This window comes from Ambystoma mexicanum, chromosome 14 (genome assembly GCF_040938575.1).
Source record: "Ambystoma mexicanum isolate Mex_15411 chromosome 14, UKY_AmexF1_1, whole genome shotgun sequence".
NCBI lineage: Eukaryota > Metazoa > Chordata > Amphibia > Caudata > Ambystomatidae > Ambystoma > Ambystoma mexicanum.
In genome coordinates this window covers 440,918,819-440,936,428 of record NC_090940.1, presented here as the reverse complement: position 1 = coordinate 440,936,428, position 17,610 = coordinate 440,918,819, and the positions used below count along the sequence as shown (strand labels likewise).

Genomic DNA, 17,610 nt, shown 5'->3' with positions numbered 1-17,610 from the left:
CCGAGGAGTGGCGAGACCGACTCCTAGAAGGAGACCCACGAGACTTCCGACGATGACGCGGAGAGTAACCTCTCGAATCATCCGTCGAAAGCCCCGCAGACTTCGACTTCCGGGGCTTGGACACCCGACCTACCGACAACTTCTTCTTACGTTCTCGTAAGGCTTTGGACGTGAGCGACTGGCAGTCGATACAGTCATCCGTGTCGTGGGCCTCCCCGAGGCACCAGAGGCAGGCGTCGTGCGAGTCCGTCACCGACATCTTGGACCCACACTCCCCGCACTTCTTGAAGCCTGGACGCGGGGTCGAAGACGAAGTAGAAGACATCTTCACACAAAGGATTTTCTCACAAAAACGAACAGGTTCGAAGAACCGAGAAGAACAGAACTCCAAAGAGTCGAGGCGTTAACCGAGATTCACGAAGCAACACGTTAGCGGAAAAAACGGAACTGAAGCTACGGGCATCGTGCGTCCTACTTATCACATCGGATGACGTCGGAGGAGGTCCTCGACGACGGCGCATCGACGTCATCGACGCAGATGCCGAAAAAAGTTTCCGAAGCAGCACAGCTGTGGTGATTACCTGTCATAGGTATGGAATACGTTGGAGGACCCAATCCCCTCGAATGGGGACGTACGTGGAGGGAATGGGGACGTAGGTGAATGGAATGGAGAAAGGACTAGAGTGCGTGGAAGGGACTGGAGTGCGTGAAAGGGACTGGAGTGCATGAAAGGGACTGGAGTGCGTGAAAGGGACTGGAGTGCGTGGAATGGTGCAGAGTGCGTGGAAAGGACTAGATCACATAGAAGTGCGCGACATACATGAATGGTTTGGAATACATGTAACGTTTGGAAAGGAATGTAAAACCATCATATCACAGCAACATGCTTACTCTCCTCTTTACACCACCATTCAAGTAGAACACAGAGATACTATGACACCATTCGGTATAGCTGTTCTCATACCAACATTCGCCTCATACTCCACATCACTAACTAATCACTGCTGGTTTCACACCCCCCAGCCAGGCGTTCTCCTCAGGCCCAACGCAGCCAGAACCGGTCTGGATAAAACTTGCCAGAACGAACACATACCCCTGATCCCTTAACCACCACACCTATCATTATGAAGCAGCTATTACATGAATGCCACACCAGCTGCACACATATCCGGCGCTCACAAGCATCTTTGACTCTCTCTACTGACTTTAACTTCGGTTCCCGAGGGCGTTCAACCTACCAGCGCCTTCAGACCATACCAATGGTACATAAGGCACTATATAAATGCAAAGTAACATAACATAACATAGGGAGTATTATCAAGACCAGTCCTTTCATGGTAGGATGTCTGAGGTAGGAAGTAACCTAACAAAAGGGGAATCATCCATGTTATATAACAGGGCCAGGGGATTCCCCTCTCTCCTCTGCTAATCAATGTATCATAATTCAACCCATAAATGTCTGTTCCCGTCTTGTCCTGTCTCTCCCTCCCCATTTCCAACATGTACTGGGACGGGGGAGAGGAGACCGGGAGCAGTGAAGATTACCCATAGACATAACAGTGAGAAGCAGAAAGAGGTGTACCACATTACACCCCTATGCTGTCGCACTAATAGAGTCAGGCAAGGCCAGGCTGTTTACCTTAACCATTCACACCGGACTCCACTTGACCCTCAGAGCATAAAAGGTGTGGTTCTATCAGAGAAGATGAGCTAGCTGGGGTTGCGGGTTGGAACGTGGAGGCTGCAGTACAAGAAGCCTGGAAAGTCTGGAGGAGAGCAGGACGCTGACCCTGTGTGGTTGAAGGGTTGCAGGGTGGCGAGGGAGTCATGTCTCCATGGAGCCAGAGTGAGACGAGTCGCTAATTATTGGTCGTGTCCAGGCCAGTGTTCGTTCCCCTGGGGTATCTGAGGGGCAGGTGGTGAGACCCTGACCTCGGCCCATAGAACCTGAAGAAGCTGCTCGCCAGCGCTGTGATATCTGGCTGTGTTTGTAGCAAGAGAGAGAGAGAGAGAAACCCAGTGGCGTGCGTGTTGCTGGGGTGGGAGCAAAGATTTGAAAGCGGAAAGCTGCAAGGAAAAAGGAAAGCAAAGAAAAGAAGGTGCGCCAGCGGCGCAAAGATAGAAAAAGCCAAGAGACGGCACGAGCGACCCAAAAGTAGAAGTGAGGGTGCGAGCGACCAGAAAGACAGAAAGAGTACATTTGAAAGTTGAAGGAAAGCCAAGAGTGGGCGCGAGCGACCCGAACGCAGAAAAGAGGGTGCAAGCCACCCGAATGAGACAGAAACTAAGGGAACTTAGTTAGTTTCTGTCTCGTTCAGGTGGCTTGTACGCTCATTTAAAGGCCAACTCAATGGATCCCTTTGCGATTAGCATCGATGTGTAAAAAAAGGCGTGCAACAGGGTCAGTTGGGTGTTCCTTCGTCAAGTATAACGCGTGTTAACTGTGGTCCCTGTTTTTTTAAGCTATTTAATGCCCTCCATAATGATGCAGAGGCTAGAGTATTGGTGAACGGTTCTTTTTCAATACATCGGAGTACAAGGCAGGGTTGTCCCCTATCCCCTTTATTATTTGTTCTCCTTATAGAGCCCCTGGCTAACGCCATTAGGGAAAATGTTGGCATAAAAGGTGTCTTGGTCGGTAACTGCTCCTCTAAAGTCCTTCTTTACACGGACAACCTTCCTAATTTTGCTTTCTGACCCTGAGACTTCATACAAGGATTTAATTTTGATTTTGAGCAAATTTGGAAAAGTGTCAGATTATAAAATCAATGTATCTAAAACATTGATCTTCCCGATTTCAGTTTAATGTTATAGCGGTCTATTTGCAATTGAGCGGGATGGATGGGCTGAGAATGGTTTCAAATATCTGGGAATACATATTTCTAGGCAAGTACGTTTTTTATTAGCTTCTAATATACGGATCAAACTCACAGAGATAGCGGTGCTATGCTTGAAGTGGAAAAGATTGAACATAACGTTGTGGGGAAAGATTAACATACAAAAGATTACCTTACTTCCAAAACTGCTTTACGTCTTTAGTATGCTTCCTCTTCCTCCGACGGGAGAGTTACTGTGTGATATTAATAGAGCTTTATGAAACTTTCTATGGGGAGAGGGGGGTAGATCCAAAATTCCAATGTATATACTTATGAAATCAATACGCTTGGGGGGCTTTGGTTTCCCTAATATAGTCTCATATCACAGAGCCTTCACCTTGCGCACCCTACATTTTTGGTTAAGAGAAGATGCAGCGAATTGCCCGAAACGGGTTAGCATAGAGGAGAGCACCGTTCATCCAGTCCCTCTGGAATGTCTTCTTAGTATCGAAAAAAGAAGCTACAGACAAATCCACACCATTTGTTACACATCCTAAACGATTGGAAGAAGTAGTGTGAAAGCTCACGGGTTAAATATTTACTGAGTCTGGACTCCTCCATTTGAAGGAACTTGGCAATACGATTTAATAATCATACCCTCTCCTGGTCCTCTTGGCCGTCTACAGCCATCTGGAAATTGGGGCAGATTCATAATGGAGTTTCTATGCTCACATTTGAGTTCCTTAGGTTTAAATATAAGTTGCGTATGTCAGAAGAACGTCAATATCATGTCCTTTACGACGTTTTTGCAAATTTATTTGTGCCTTTAAATGCCTCATTGCATAGTGTTCCACCTATTTTACACTTATCCAAAAGTGCGCCTCTTTTGGCTTTACTCTGTATAAACATTTTACGCCGGTGGACGCTAATGTTCCTTCTGAGCAGGGTAGAGCTACCTGGATCTTGGAATTGGGTTTAGAGTTATTAGAGGGAGATTGGAATTGTATTTGCGCAGGACCCTACAGATATAAAGTTGACTAGGATCTAAGGTATACCAAACAATGGGTTGTGCATTGTATTTATTGGACACATTCGAAAATTAAACCTTCCAAGCTTGTGCAAGATGATATATGCTGGAATTTTAAGTCAGATGTTGGCACTGGTCTACAAATGTTCTGGTCCTGTGTGAAAATTACTAGCTTTTGGGAGGACGTCCTGCAGCATATGGAACTTGTCCTAGGCTTATCACTCCCTTATACCTCATTGCTATGTGTGTTGGGTTTGTTTCCGGTAAGTATTCGATTATCTGTTGGCCAGCTCTTTTGGGTCTATAGAGCACTTTTGGTAGCTAGGAAATAGATCTTAAAGTGCTGGAAGAGTGAGGTTAGGCCTTCCATTGATGGCTGATTGCAGGGCCTAGCCATTCTATCAAGTAGAGAAAAAGTGACCTACCAGAAATTGAAACAAGCAGATCAATATTCAGCTATATGGAATATCTTTAATGACTTGTATTCTTGAAACATTCCCTCTTATTTCTCTTTTCTTTCTCTTCATTTTTGCTCCTTCTTTTCTCCTTCCTGCTCGGATTCGATTTATTTTCCTTTTCCTGCTTATTACATAGAAAAATGTGTTAATATAATGTTATGCTATCTAAATGATGTTTACTTGTTGTAAAATGTTGCTGTTTCTATCTTTTTCCATGTTTAAAAATCTCAATAAAGAAATGAAAAATAAAAAAAATAAAGAACTTCAACGAAAAGAGAGCGTGCAAGCGACCCGGAAGTAAGAAAAAAAAGTGCAAGGCAAAGTGAAAAGAGTGTGCCAGGGACACGATAAAGCAAGGGGAGTGTGCAAGAGGCAGAGCAAAGAGAAAGAAGGTGCTGGCGCGCACTCCAAAGTGGAAAGAAAGGGGAAAGGGGAAAGTGAAACAAGACCAAAGAAAGGATACAAAGCATGAGAGGGGTCAGAAGTTAGAGTGGTCGCGCTGGGTGGAGCAAAAGGCCAGCGTTTTTTCGAAAGTCTCTGACACTGTCCCATGGAAGGAACTATATGAACTTTTGTTTGAGACCAGAGGGGCATAAGCTTGGGGAGGGGAACCCTGAGAGGCCTGACCAGAACTGTATCTTTTTGTTTGAAACTGGAAGGAGTAAAAGCCTGGGGAAGGGACTCTCAGGCAATCAGACACATTAGGAACTTTATTTGTTGCAAGAGCCCTACGTGCAAAATACCAAGGGCAACACTTTTTGTGTTGAGCTATCTTTTATCTAAAACTGGCAGAACTACACCCGATGGTAAGGCCACCTGTAACCAGTCGTGGTTTACATTTCTTTTTGAGCCACCATTTTTCTTTAAGAAGATCCCAGAACACATTTTGTCTAAGACTGAGGGCAAGCATGGGTTTTGACACAGACAGACTTTGGTGTTGGACTTACGGATGCCGGCGGTCCTTAGAAACATCAGTTGAGGGATCACCCCCTTTGGAGTTAGGGGCAGTTAAGCATTACACCAACCCAATAAAGTTTTTCAATAAATATTTTCGAACTGTTGCTTTTGAGTCTGTGTCTCTCTTGATACCATGCCTGTCTCACAATCCTCTGACCTGGCTGACTCTCCGCTTTCCTCCCTTCCCAACCTCCCTACCCAAGAAGGAATCCCATCTATCAACGTCTTCGACCGGTGGCACTCTGATGCCCTCACCACTCTCACCCCCACTAGATCCAACTCCCACAGACTAGGCCCCTCTTCAAAGTGGTCCACCCCACCCTCAAAACAAACAACCACCGCCTGGAACGCATATGGCGGGCCAACCGTTCCACTCAGAACAAAGCCACCATTGCCAGGCAGATCAGGACATGCATAGCTGAAATTAGAAAAGTCAAACGTTCCTACTATGGAAACCGAATCTCCAATGCCCCCAATCCTAGCAAAGACCTCCACAAGATCATCACTGAATTCAAGGTACCCCGCTCTGCTCTAGCCCCTCACTGTCATCAGGCATTTTCCCAGCAGCGTTCAAAACCACTCAGGTAAACACACTACTCAAAAACCCTTTGCCGACCCCCTCCTTCCTTCAAATTATCAACCAATATCAAACAATTGCTTAATTGCCAAACTCGTAGATTGCACGGCATACTCCCAACTCTGCCTCTTCACAGAAACCAATGGTCTCCTCAATCCCACTCAGGTCAGTTTCAGACCCTTCTGTGGCACCGAATCCACCCTCGTCTCCATCTGGGACGACATGAAAAGAACAGGAGATGAAGAAGGATGTGCCATACTCATCCTCCTGGATCTCTTGGCAGCATTTGACACAATCTAACAGTCCACCCTCACGGACAGGCTCCACTCCATTGGCATTCGAGAGACTGCCCTTAGATGGATTTCCTCATTCCTTGCCAACCACTCACAAATCATCTCTCTCCCACCTTTCTCCTCTCCCACGCACCGGTCTGAGTAATGCAAGGGCCCTCCCTCTCCCCTCTTCTCTTCAACCTTTACCTAAGCCCCCTCCCTGCCATCCTCCACTCGCACAGTCTTACCCGTTACAACTACGCCAACAACACACAGATCATTTTCAAGACCCCCAAAGCCAGTCCGTCTCCGTCACCCCCATGCAGGCCTCACCTCCTGCCTCCCCCAACTAGACCATTGGATGATGGTCAACCACCTACTCCTTAACCCTGGTAAAACCAAACTACTGATTTGTGGCAAGATACCACTCCTCCCCCAACCCACTCCTTGCCTGCCCGCCCCTATGCCCCCCACCTGCAGCATCTTCCACTGTAAAGAACCTTGGATACACTCAGAGCTCTGACCTAATTCTCTCTCGCCAGATCAACTCTGTATCCAGATCATGGCATTTCCACCTTTGCAATCTCAGTCAAAGCTCCCCTATCTCTCCTACCTGCACATAATCTCAGCAACTCTGGCCATCACTCTCATACCTAGATTATGCCAAATCCCTCTATCTAGGTGCCCTGCCTTTCAGCTCAGAAAGCACCAACGTGTCCAAAACTCTGCTGCCAGGTTTCTACTTGCCCTCACCCCACGAGAACACATCTCTCATGCCCTCAGGTTACTCCTATCAGCCGATGGATCACTTTCAAAGCCATGTGCATCACCCATTGTGCCATCTACAATTCAGGCCCTGAATTCCTCCAAAACAAACCAACGATTCCAACCCAACAGAAACCTTGGATCCAGCTCTGCACTGCTACTGGTTTCTACCCCTTCAATCTTACCAGAATAGGCGGTTCCTCCTTCTCAGTTCTAGCTCCCACTCTCTAGTAATCCCTCCCTCTCAACATCTGCCCCCTAGAGCACTACCTCTCCTTCAGGAAGGCCCCCAAGACATGGCTTTTTCCCCCTGCAACCACCCTCTCCAATGACACCAGTTAGCGACACTAGGTATGTCCTGTGGTCACCGGATGGCTATGTGATTCCAGCCACGTGACTAGAAGACATCCACTCCTGTGACCAGCCATGCCCAGGCAACTAGCTTGGACCGAGGCAACAGCGGCCCCCTGGGACAACTCCAATCCCCTGTGTGCCTCTGAGTTGTGTGGGCTGGCCCATGTATTGCTCCCGGAAGATGGTGTGTGTCGACACATGTCACACTTAATAGAATTGTATAGATTGGCCAACATATTGCACTTGGAGGAATCATGTAGGCTATCAGATGTTTTGCACTGGGAAGAATTGTGTAGGTCATCTAATGCAAAGAACAGAGGAAATGCCTAGGTTAGCCCTTGTAATTCACCTGGAATAATTGAATAATTGTATGTAGGTTAGCCATAATATGGCACTTGGAATAATTGTGTAGATTAGCACAGGTACTGCGCTTGGAAAATGTGTAGGCCAGCCTATATGGCTCTTGGAAGAAGGTGTAGGTTAGCCCATGTATGGCACTTATAAGATTTGGGTAGGTTTGCCTTTTACTGGTAAGCCCATATATTGCACTTAGAAGATCTGAAAAGGTTAGCCTTTATCGTGCCTGGAAGAATTGTGTAGGCAGGACCATGTATCTCACTTAGAAGTATTGCATAGGCTAGCCCAGGTTTTGCACCATGACAATTTATGTAGGCTACCCCATCAATCACATTTGGAAGAAGCGTGAAGAGTGCCAAAGCATTGCATTTAGAAGATTTAAGGGTGGCCATGATGCTAGCCCATATATTCTCCATACGTCACACTCTGTATTCATGGGGGTAGTATATACACTGCACTTATACATACAAGGAAGATAGCCTATCTACTTCTGTTGGGAATGCTTCAAGTGCAGCCTATGTAGTGCGTTTGGATGGGTTGTGTAGCGTGGCCATGTACGACAAATTACGACCACTGTAATGGTTGCGAAGGCATTGCTCATTGTAACATGGAGAGTAGCTGCTTTCAACCTTTGTGACTTTAGAACTAGCCAGCTCAGCATTCTGGGCATTTAAAGAAGGTAACGGTGGCACTAAATCAGCTGAACGTAGAATGTTGCCATGCATTATACCCAGTCAAGGCTGAATTATAACCTATACACCGAATCTAAGTGAACGCCTGTTGCAGCCATTGTTCTGAATCTAGGCAACTGTAGAATGTGGCCATTTCATGGAATGTAGAACTAGCAGTATCATAATTAGCTAGTTCTAAGTTCTATATGTGCTCTAAAAAGTAGCCGCTATGGAAAGGCTGATTGCATGTAGATAAAAGCTGCTATACTAACATTAACCCTAGGTATCCCAGATTATAGCGAATGTTAGAGGTAGACAATGTACTTAAACCTTTCACACTCCATGCTCATGGTACTTAGCCGAAGGCACGACCACCATCCCGCACGCATCTTTTTACACACACAACCCGAAAGACACATCGCACAACAGTATGCAGCTACCTTTCATGCCAAAAATGTAAACCGTACTTACACACATAATGCCTATACGCTTGCATACCAGCTCTGCTCTAGTCTACCTCTTTCCACCCAGCCACATGCCAATTAGACATGGGTGGTGTAAGAAACCTGAGTGTATTCTCACTCTTACCCACCCTGGATCCTCTGCTGAGGTGGCCAGAGAAAGGCCAAAGCTTTTGGATCACAACACTGAGGGTGGAGAAGTGAGGTAGGATCACCTGGTGGAGGGTCCTTGGGGATTGGGAAAAGGGTATCCATACGCGAGACATGGTATCCCCCTTTTTCCTGTGAGAATCCATCTAACCCTCCCTCAGCCTTTATGGGCTACTGTACAGCAGTTCCCCTCAATGTTCCTCATTCAACCTACTACAGTACTGCAACGAGAAAGGAGGCGACTAGGAGTAGTGAACACTAGTAACCTATTTCACCACTCTAGTACTGAGACAAGGAAGATGCCTGCAGAGTATTGTGAAGGTCAGGCATGCCTCTCTAATTGTAGTCAGGCAATTCTAATTGAAGACTCACACCTGCTACCTGTCAAGTGGTTGCAGGTGTATAAGAAGGGAGGAAACCAGCAACACACAGACCAACAGGGAGGACTGTATGGGAGAGTCCAGCAGGGAGTCCAGTTTGTGAGAGGGCAGCCGTGTTGGGTCCTGCAGCGCAGCCAGGATGCTGGCAGACGACCCAAAGGACTTGTGGTGCCCAGTAGCAGGCGGGCCATGGGGGAACTACAAGTTTGGGAGCCTCCATGGTCACAGAAAGTCTGCTGGAGATGCAAACGAAGGAAGAAAGGCAGCTGCCAGCATCCACAGAAGCAGAGTGGAGCAGACGGTGAGGGCCAAAAAGCAACAGGAGAGCGAGTAGAGCTCTCGACCGAAAGATAGCCAACGAGTGGAGCTGAAAAAAACAGCTTAGCTGCCCGGAGGGACCGCCAACAACCAGTGAGTGAAGGGAGAAAGTCACTCGAACCGGGGCACTCCACTGGCCTGTAGGGGGAAGCAAGGCAAGCACTGAACAAGGGAAAGACCATGAAACAAATGAAATGAACCTGAGACCGTGGGTTGGGTGAAACTTAAACGGCAAAGCAAATAGTAACAAGTATTGAATACCACACTGAATGAAACCTTTATGAGTAAAGTTACAACAAGCGATAAATACATATGAATTGCAAACATTGTTTTGTCAAAGCCAAGTAAGCAGCAAGAAAGCAAGAATAGAAGATTGCAAGAGAGCATGACTGCAAGGTGGTAAAGGAGTGAAATAAAATGAACTCTTGTAAGTGAATACAGTTTGGTAAGGCCAATGAGTGGTCCACGTTGTGTGACACAGTGTGGCAAATCTAAGAGGCTGACAAGGAGAAGCCAAGTGAGTGGAAAGAAATCACACAGGAGCAAAAGCAGAAGGACCTGTGTGGGTTAAAAGGCCGAAGGTTCCTGGTTGCGCGACCTCTAATGGGTGGACCATATGGTCTGTCAACTGTGCCTAGATCAGGGAACTCTCAATTGTGGAAGCCAAAGACCTTGTTAAAGCAAACCAGGAAAGAGTACCCTGAATGAATTGTTAAGCTTAGCCAGAAGAGAAGTTAAGTTAATTTTGGACTTGTTTTGAACATTGAGAGACAAAGGCCAAGCAGAGGTTGGAAAGTTGAAGTCTTGGGGAAGGGAATCCTGAGACTTGATTAACTTTAATGGTGTCTTGAGGACGGAATCCTCAAAATGCTTTTCTGTGGAACTGTGTTGCCTTGAACTTGGGGACGGGAGCCCCAAGGATTTGTGGAACTGTTGTGAACTTAACAATGGTAATTCAGAGACTTTATTGTGGAACCTTCTTGAACTTGGGGATGGGGAGCTGAAAAGGAAGCTAGGAGCAGGAAGAAGCTCAGAACTTTGTTTGATCACCATCACTTTTATTATTGGCATCTCTACACACTGTTTAGATTTAGTTGTGAGGGCAAGCATAGGTGTTGGACACAGGCACACTTTTAAGTTGAACTTTCAGACTTTCCTTAGTTTTGTTACTTTTAATCTGCTGTCTGTGTCTTGCTTCATGATGCCTTCACAGTGGTTAGCAGCGACTTTGCCAGCCCCTCTTATCCTCCTATTGGCTATAATTCACCAACGCATATTAGTTCCTCTTCCCATACCATGGGCATTGGTCCCTTGAGTGTGTTCAACCTACTGCGCGTTGGGATCATACCTATTGTGAAAGGCTCTATACAAATGATTAAATGATGATGATTTAATAAATATTCACAGTGGGATGGAAAATCAGAGTGTGTTCTTCTTCTGACCCGCCACAGTACATTCTAAAGAAAATCTAAATTCAAGGAGCAAACTAAAACTAGGGTTTACTTATAAAAGCAACCACTGGGATTCTAATGTGTAACCTCCAGGGTATGCACAGAAGACTTCCACAGCTATGTATACCCACTAAGCCTCACAGCAGTGTTACAACCCTGCAACACCACCCTTGCACAATAGAGACATAAATCCCACACCTTTAAAGCTGACCAGCATTTCACCCAGTGGTAACATTTCTTAAATGAAAGGTGTTAATTGCAGTCTGTGTTATCAACTAAGTATTGACAAATTGCTCGGGAGTGTTCCTTGTGCAGACTGGAAAAAATGATAAAGAATCGGTTAATAGCTAATAGACAATCCATTAACTATATTTGTTTGAGCACTTTTGATTGTCGACATATATTTATAACACAAAGTGGCAATTTTTGAAACAAAGCTTATGAACTCTGAACGAACTGACAAACAAACGAAAACAAACAAACAAACAATGTGATGCCACTATGCATTTTATTTACTCCGGTGACTTTCTTAAAAACAAAAACATGTTTTTTCTTTATTAGAGAGATTTATTTCCATAATAAATAACAACAACAATGTGCAATGCAATCTAGCTGGTTAACACAGGTCAAGGTTAAAACTAAGCTCTTTTGTTATATCACAAATATACATTGGTACGTCAGTACTGTGAGAATCCTGAAAGTGTCTCCCTAGCTAGTCCCCTGGGATCTATCAGCCAGGTGGCCAGGACACTGCCATCACTATTGGATCCAATTGCTGGGGGTTGACCAGTGAGGGAGGATCACCTGGATGGGGGGGTGGGGTCCTTGGGGAGTGGGACACAGACGTGTGAGACACGGTATCCCCCTTCTTTTAACACCTTTTCCCCATCCTTTTTCGTAGGACGTTCAAAACCACTTCCCCCCCCCCCCTTCCAACATGAACACTTTCACACAACACAAAGGTCATGCAACTGATCAGAATCACACACACCTGACGGCCGTTTCCCTTCCCCACAGGGATTAAAGGTGGAGCCAGAGAGCACAGTTTGAGCAAGGCGACTACGGCAGGCAGCACGAGGAGACGGCTAACACGCGGCAGTTCAAGAGAAGGAGAAAGGCAGCAGGAATCGAGAGGGTGGCGAGGAGAGAAGTGACCTTCCCCTTTTCATCCCAGACCTGCAGAGCCTTCGTGGAGGAGAACCTAAGACTGCAAACAATAGTGTCCTGCAGCAGATGTCAACGGTACACGGGGCAAACCTATGTCGATAAGCAGAACCCAGGAGAGCTCCCGCGCCCGTTGTACTGGCCTCGACTTCAAAGAGGGAACAGCCAAGCCGTTCATCACAGCCGGTGAGTCGAGGGGAGAATCGATAAGAACTGGGCTGTGTTGAGTAGGAATCACCAATAGGCAATTTTTGAAACAAAGCGGATGAACTTTAAATGAACTGTTAAAAGTGTGAAGGGGAGAACAGCTACAGAGGGAAAGCAGCACCACATGGGTGCTAATTCAAGAGATTCTGGTCGAGCCCCATATAAGAGAAACTACAAGTACCAGAAGGCCGTAGGAGGGCCAGCGAAATAGGTCAAAGTGATACAGAGGGTCGAGCAAACTCCCTGTAAATCAAAAGCTTTGATCTACAAGCACTTAGAAAGCAAGGGACGTGAATCCCGCATTGAGAGAAAGCAAGGGAAGTGAATCCCGTAACACTTGAGAGTAAAGTGAATAGGAAGTCAAGAAGGGTCCGTGCCCAGAAGAGGTGTACCCACATGTGAACCCACCACCCAGCGGACATTGAAACACACTTTCATTTGTTAAAGGAACTTTTGTTTTTGGTTTTTTGAGCTCATCAGGCCCCGAAGGCAAGAGACCTTCTAAGGAAACGAGACTTGGCCATTGAAGATCCTGAGAACTGCCATTGGAACTGTCGTCTCGTGCTGGAAAAGCCAGAGACTGTACTGTGCTCCAAGCTCCCATCTTACCCAGTGGTCAAAACGTGGGGAAGGGAGACCCAGGCTACTGCATCCTGACATATTATTTGAGAACACTTATTTTTTTTCTTGAGAAATACCCCACACCTCTTTTTGGTATTAGTTGTGAGGTTGGCAATAGGTTTCTTAGTATAGGCCCTTCTTATTTTGATACAACGCCACTAGGACTGCCTTATTTTTCATTTGATGGTCGCTGCTTCCTCCCATCTTAGATTTACGTTTAGAATAGGCGTTTTTCCCCCCTGCATACAGAATTCATTGTTCAATAAACACCCTTGAACTGCAATCACTTGTGTCTGTCTTACTTCTTATCACCATGATTTCCTCACAGTACAAATAACTCAGAGTGAATAAGTCACACTTGTCTAAATTTCAGCTCTAATGTTAAATCACTTGAGTGGCAAGCCACAGCATAACACACATCTCTGCCCACCATTACCCCTTATGAGTTGACTGTCTCCATCTTCTTTATGACAGTGAAAAACAAAAGAGGTGTCACTTGCTACTGTAACCATCCAGATTACAGGTATGAGGAAGGCGGTCCTTTGGGCTGACAACACAAAACTGAAACTAGCAAAAAAACAGTCAAAATAGAGAAAAGACACCAGCATTTTTCCATAACTTTCAGCTGCTGAAAGGGTATATTCTAGAAGTGTGATTTAGCACACGTCCCATGAAAGTAAATGTTGCAAATGAAAGGGTATAGGGTAGCGTAATATTCATTTTCTTACCTTTGACACCTGTTCAAATAGGTATGGTCTGTCCCGAACTCTCATTTTCATCTCTTGGAGCTCCAACTTGTATTCTTTTGATCTCTTCTGGTCGTTCTGCCTGAATGACATATTGTTGTGAGTCAAATCACATGGTAATAAGCAATTCTTGGATACATGCTCATTGCACAGTGCCCAGAGTGAAAATATGAAAATATATGAGACTTTAGTAAAAGAAAGTTTGATGCAACTGATTAAGGCATGTATATGGTCTGTGAAACCCATCATTATTTATTACAACCAGACCTGTGTACATATCATGCATCTATTTATGTATTTGGATATTTTCTAAATGATCACTTATATTACTGCCCCCCCTCAAACATTATATCAATACGATTGCCCCAGCCCTTTGTAAACCAAATCAAGGATGCTGTGCCCCACCATCGAATACCACCACATCAGTACACCTGTCCTTGCCTTGTGTTCATTACTGGCATCATTTTGCCCAACTCAGTTTGTTTACTTTTTCATGATGTATTTTGGTTTACAAACAGTCAAATATTAAAAACGAACAATATGTAAAATGTATATTTTTAATTCTTTTAAGATATACAGTTTATTACAACCCTTTATCTGGTAAAAATACATCACATTTCATTCCTTAAAAAACATTTTAAAAAAAATCTAAAAAACTACCCTACAGTCATCCAATCCATTCCTCTATCACCACAAAACAAAGTTTTCTTTTTTAAATACCAAAGATACTCCTACTCAATTATTCTGAATGCCTTAATACATATAATCCCTGCTGTCAACTCTACCTGCTTTTCAACAGACTTCCAATCGAAAGCTGCCTTCAACAGCTGGATCACTCAAAAAATGATAGAATGAGTTTCATCTGCTAAAATCCACACCCATATCGCTTCTACTTCAAGGGAATATCTGCCTTGAATAAGATTGCCAATGAGGCGAGTTTGCACTGTGGTGGTAAAGGCAGTACAAGATAGGATGATGTGTTTTAACAATTCATGCTTCCCTTTAGAAGCACAAAATCTACAAAAGGCATCTGGGACCAGCCCATATCTCTTCAAAATGTACCTAGTGGGTAGTATATTGAATCGTAGCCTCATGAATTGATCTCTATACCACACACTAGGAAATTGAGCCAGATATTTGGTGACTTTCCCGTAAACCTTAATTTAATGTCTCTGCTGTATTTGAGACGCATAGCTATTTCTCTCTTTCAGAGTCACAATCCAGTCATATTCCCAGAGTATTTTTTCTCAATTTGCCTCGGGCTTAACAGCAATGTTTCTCTAGAGGTTCCCAGGAGTTCAAGTAATCCCTCACACACTCGAAATCATTGATCCATCAACTCCTCATCTCTTTTGCCCTCTTTACGATTCAAGATCTGATATGGATTGATCTTGGACGAACGACATCATACATTTTCTAAATAATGAACGTGACTTTCATATTTTCATAGCATGCATGGGAATCAGGCCCAGCTCATACCTAATCACCGCAACCGGGATATGCGTTGGAAGCCTCAGGGGCTTCCTTCAGAAAAAACCTTCAAAAGAACCCCATGTTTTCCATGAGGTGGACATAAAGGCCTCCGCACCATACATCATAATGGCCATAACCATAGTTTTATAAAAGGTCAGAAGTGGCAGTATGGAAAATTCACCATATCTTGTGTTCATTTTTATTTTCAAGTCTTTTAACCTCAGTGTATCCGCTACACTAACATTTATTCAGGCCTCAAGGTACATCACAGATTGAACCTGGGATAGAACCCCCCCCCCCCCCCAAGTGCCATTTAAATGCCCGTTTTTGTCTACCAGACCTAGATGTTAAGACCAGAATGGTAGTTTTTTCCGCATTCATCTCCAGGCCATTTCTTTTCATATAGTTCTCCAGCTCGACCAGAGACCTCAGAAGGCCTTTCAGGGGTCTGGTCCAGTGACACCAGATCATCCGTATAGAGAACTCTAGATACCTTCTGGCCATTCACATCCAGGGGGAAAGCTTGTATATGATTGCAGTTATCCTTCAGATCTGATAAAAAGAGATTAAACAAAGTAGGGGCCAATGGACATCCCTGTTTTAAGCCCCTACAAGTGAATATCTCTTTAGTTAGCAGTCCCTGTGCAATACGCCCAATCTGAACCTTCATAGTGGTGTAAAGAGCTTGTATTGCTGCAAATAGATCACTTGGGCACTTCCAGGACTCCATCTTTGCCCATAGCAAGTTGCTATCTACACTATCAAAGGCTTTTCTCAGGTCTACAAATGCCAAATAGATATGATTTTTTAGAGCCTTTCCTTTCAAAATGTTCAGCAGGAACAAATTCAATTCTGTTCCAACACCCTGGACAAAGCCGGATTGGTGCTGATCTAACCTATTCGATTCTTCTGTCCATTTCCTCAAAGATTTTAAAAGTAAGGTCGCAAAAAGCTTCCCCAGCACGTCCAAAAGGGCAATCGGATGCTAGTTTGAGGGGTCCATCCTATTGTCCTTCTTAAAACTAGGAACAATAATGGCTGATCTCCAGGATTCAGAGATCTCCCCCCACTCTCACTACCTCAGAGAACAGCCTTAATTAGCTCATTCTGCCTCTGAATCTGGGAGAGGAGCCGCTGTTTACCTACCCTTTCTGGTCTCACCAATTCAATCAATAAAAGGTACATAATTTATGTCTGTTTGCTCATCCCAGTGCATGGTAAAATTAGTTAATAGGGAGGCAATATCGCAAGGTTTCAATCAAACTCAGATTCTCCCATGTGAAACCTCAAGATTGACTTCCCACTTTTTAGCTGTAGTCAACTGTTTGTCACCCCAAGAAAGTTTTAAAAGAGCATGATCACTTATCTTTTAGGACTATTATAAATTCCACTGTCTCCTCAAAAATATTAGACGAGACAAATAAATAGTCCAAAAATGACGATTGAGTCCCATTAGACCATGTTATATTAGGGGGAGTATGATATGATATGATAGGTTATTTATAATGCGCTTAATACCCAGAGGTTTCTAAGCGCGGACCCAGGGATCGAACCTATGTCGCTCCATGTCGTCTTGCTTACAAGGCGAGCACATTGCCCCTCAGCTATCCTCCAGTGTATCACCTCTAGATTGACCATTAAGCATATGTAAATTCCTTAACCTCATGGTTCTCAACTAGGAAGCAGCACATTGTAATCGCCTACTGGGATACTGTACATTCTCGTCCAAAATGTCTCCTTTCTCATTCATGCAAGGTATATTTTGATCTCCTCCCACTATCACATAATAAACCTTACCTTGGACATAAGAATTATCAACTGCATCTACTACTGCTCTCAAAACAACGTATCACTTATAGCTATCGGTTTCCAGTATAAGTTGAGAATCACACCAAATTTGTAATTAGTTGACAATGCAGAAACAAGTTTCATATATAAAACCTTGAGGATCAAGTTTGGGTTCAAGGCTTCTATTACAGTCAAACCAGTCCTGTTTTTTACAAAAACCAAAAGACCTGAACAAGGATGGCCCATCCCCCACTGTGAGCTGGGTTTAGATAGGCACTATATCCATCCAGGAATGTGGCTTGTCTCAACCATGTTTCCTGGAGACTAATGTCTAATTTCGCAGCACAAATGTCCTGATCCGATGCTAAATGTTCAAAGCCCCAAGTGTTCCAGGAGCCCATGGAGCAAGCGTTATCTCGTGGTTAGTTGTTAATAGTGACATCAAATTGGGACTGTCCAACAACCTGTGGTTCCACATAAGCACAACCTCTTATGGCTCCAACTTCACGATATCCTCCTTCCGTGGTGTTAATGGAGACATTCAGCGCCTCTTTTTTAGGGATCTTGAGTGAGGTTGGCCTCTAAAAGGGCCTTTCA

The 17,610-nt window shown here is 44.6% G+C and overlaps 1 protein-coding gene across 1 annotated transcript in view; it reads right to left on the bottom strand.

Annotated features, from left to right (window-relative positions):
- FAM161B (FAM161 centrosomal protein B) overlaps positions 1 to 17,610 on the bottom strand; it is a 191,765-nt gene that overhangs the window by 59,347 nt on the left and 114,808 nt on the right. Inside the window, exon 7 of the mRNA XM_069637651.1 lies at positions 13,735 to 13,834. Within this exon, the coding sequence (XP_069493752.1) occupies positions 13,735 to 13,834 (100 nt within the window). The remainder of the gene's footprint in view (positions 1 to 13,734; positions 13,835 to 17,610) is intronic.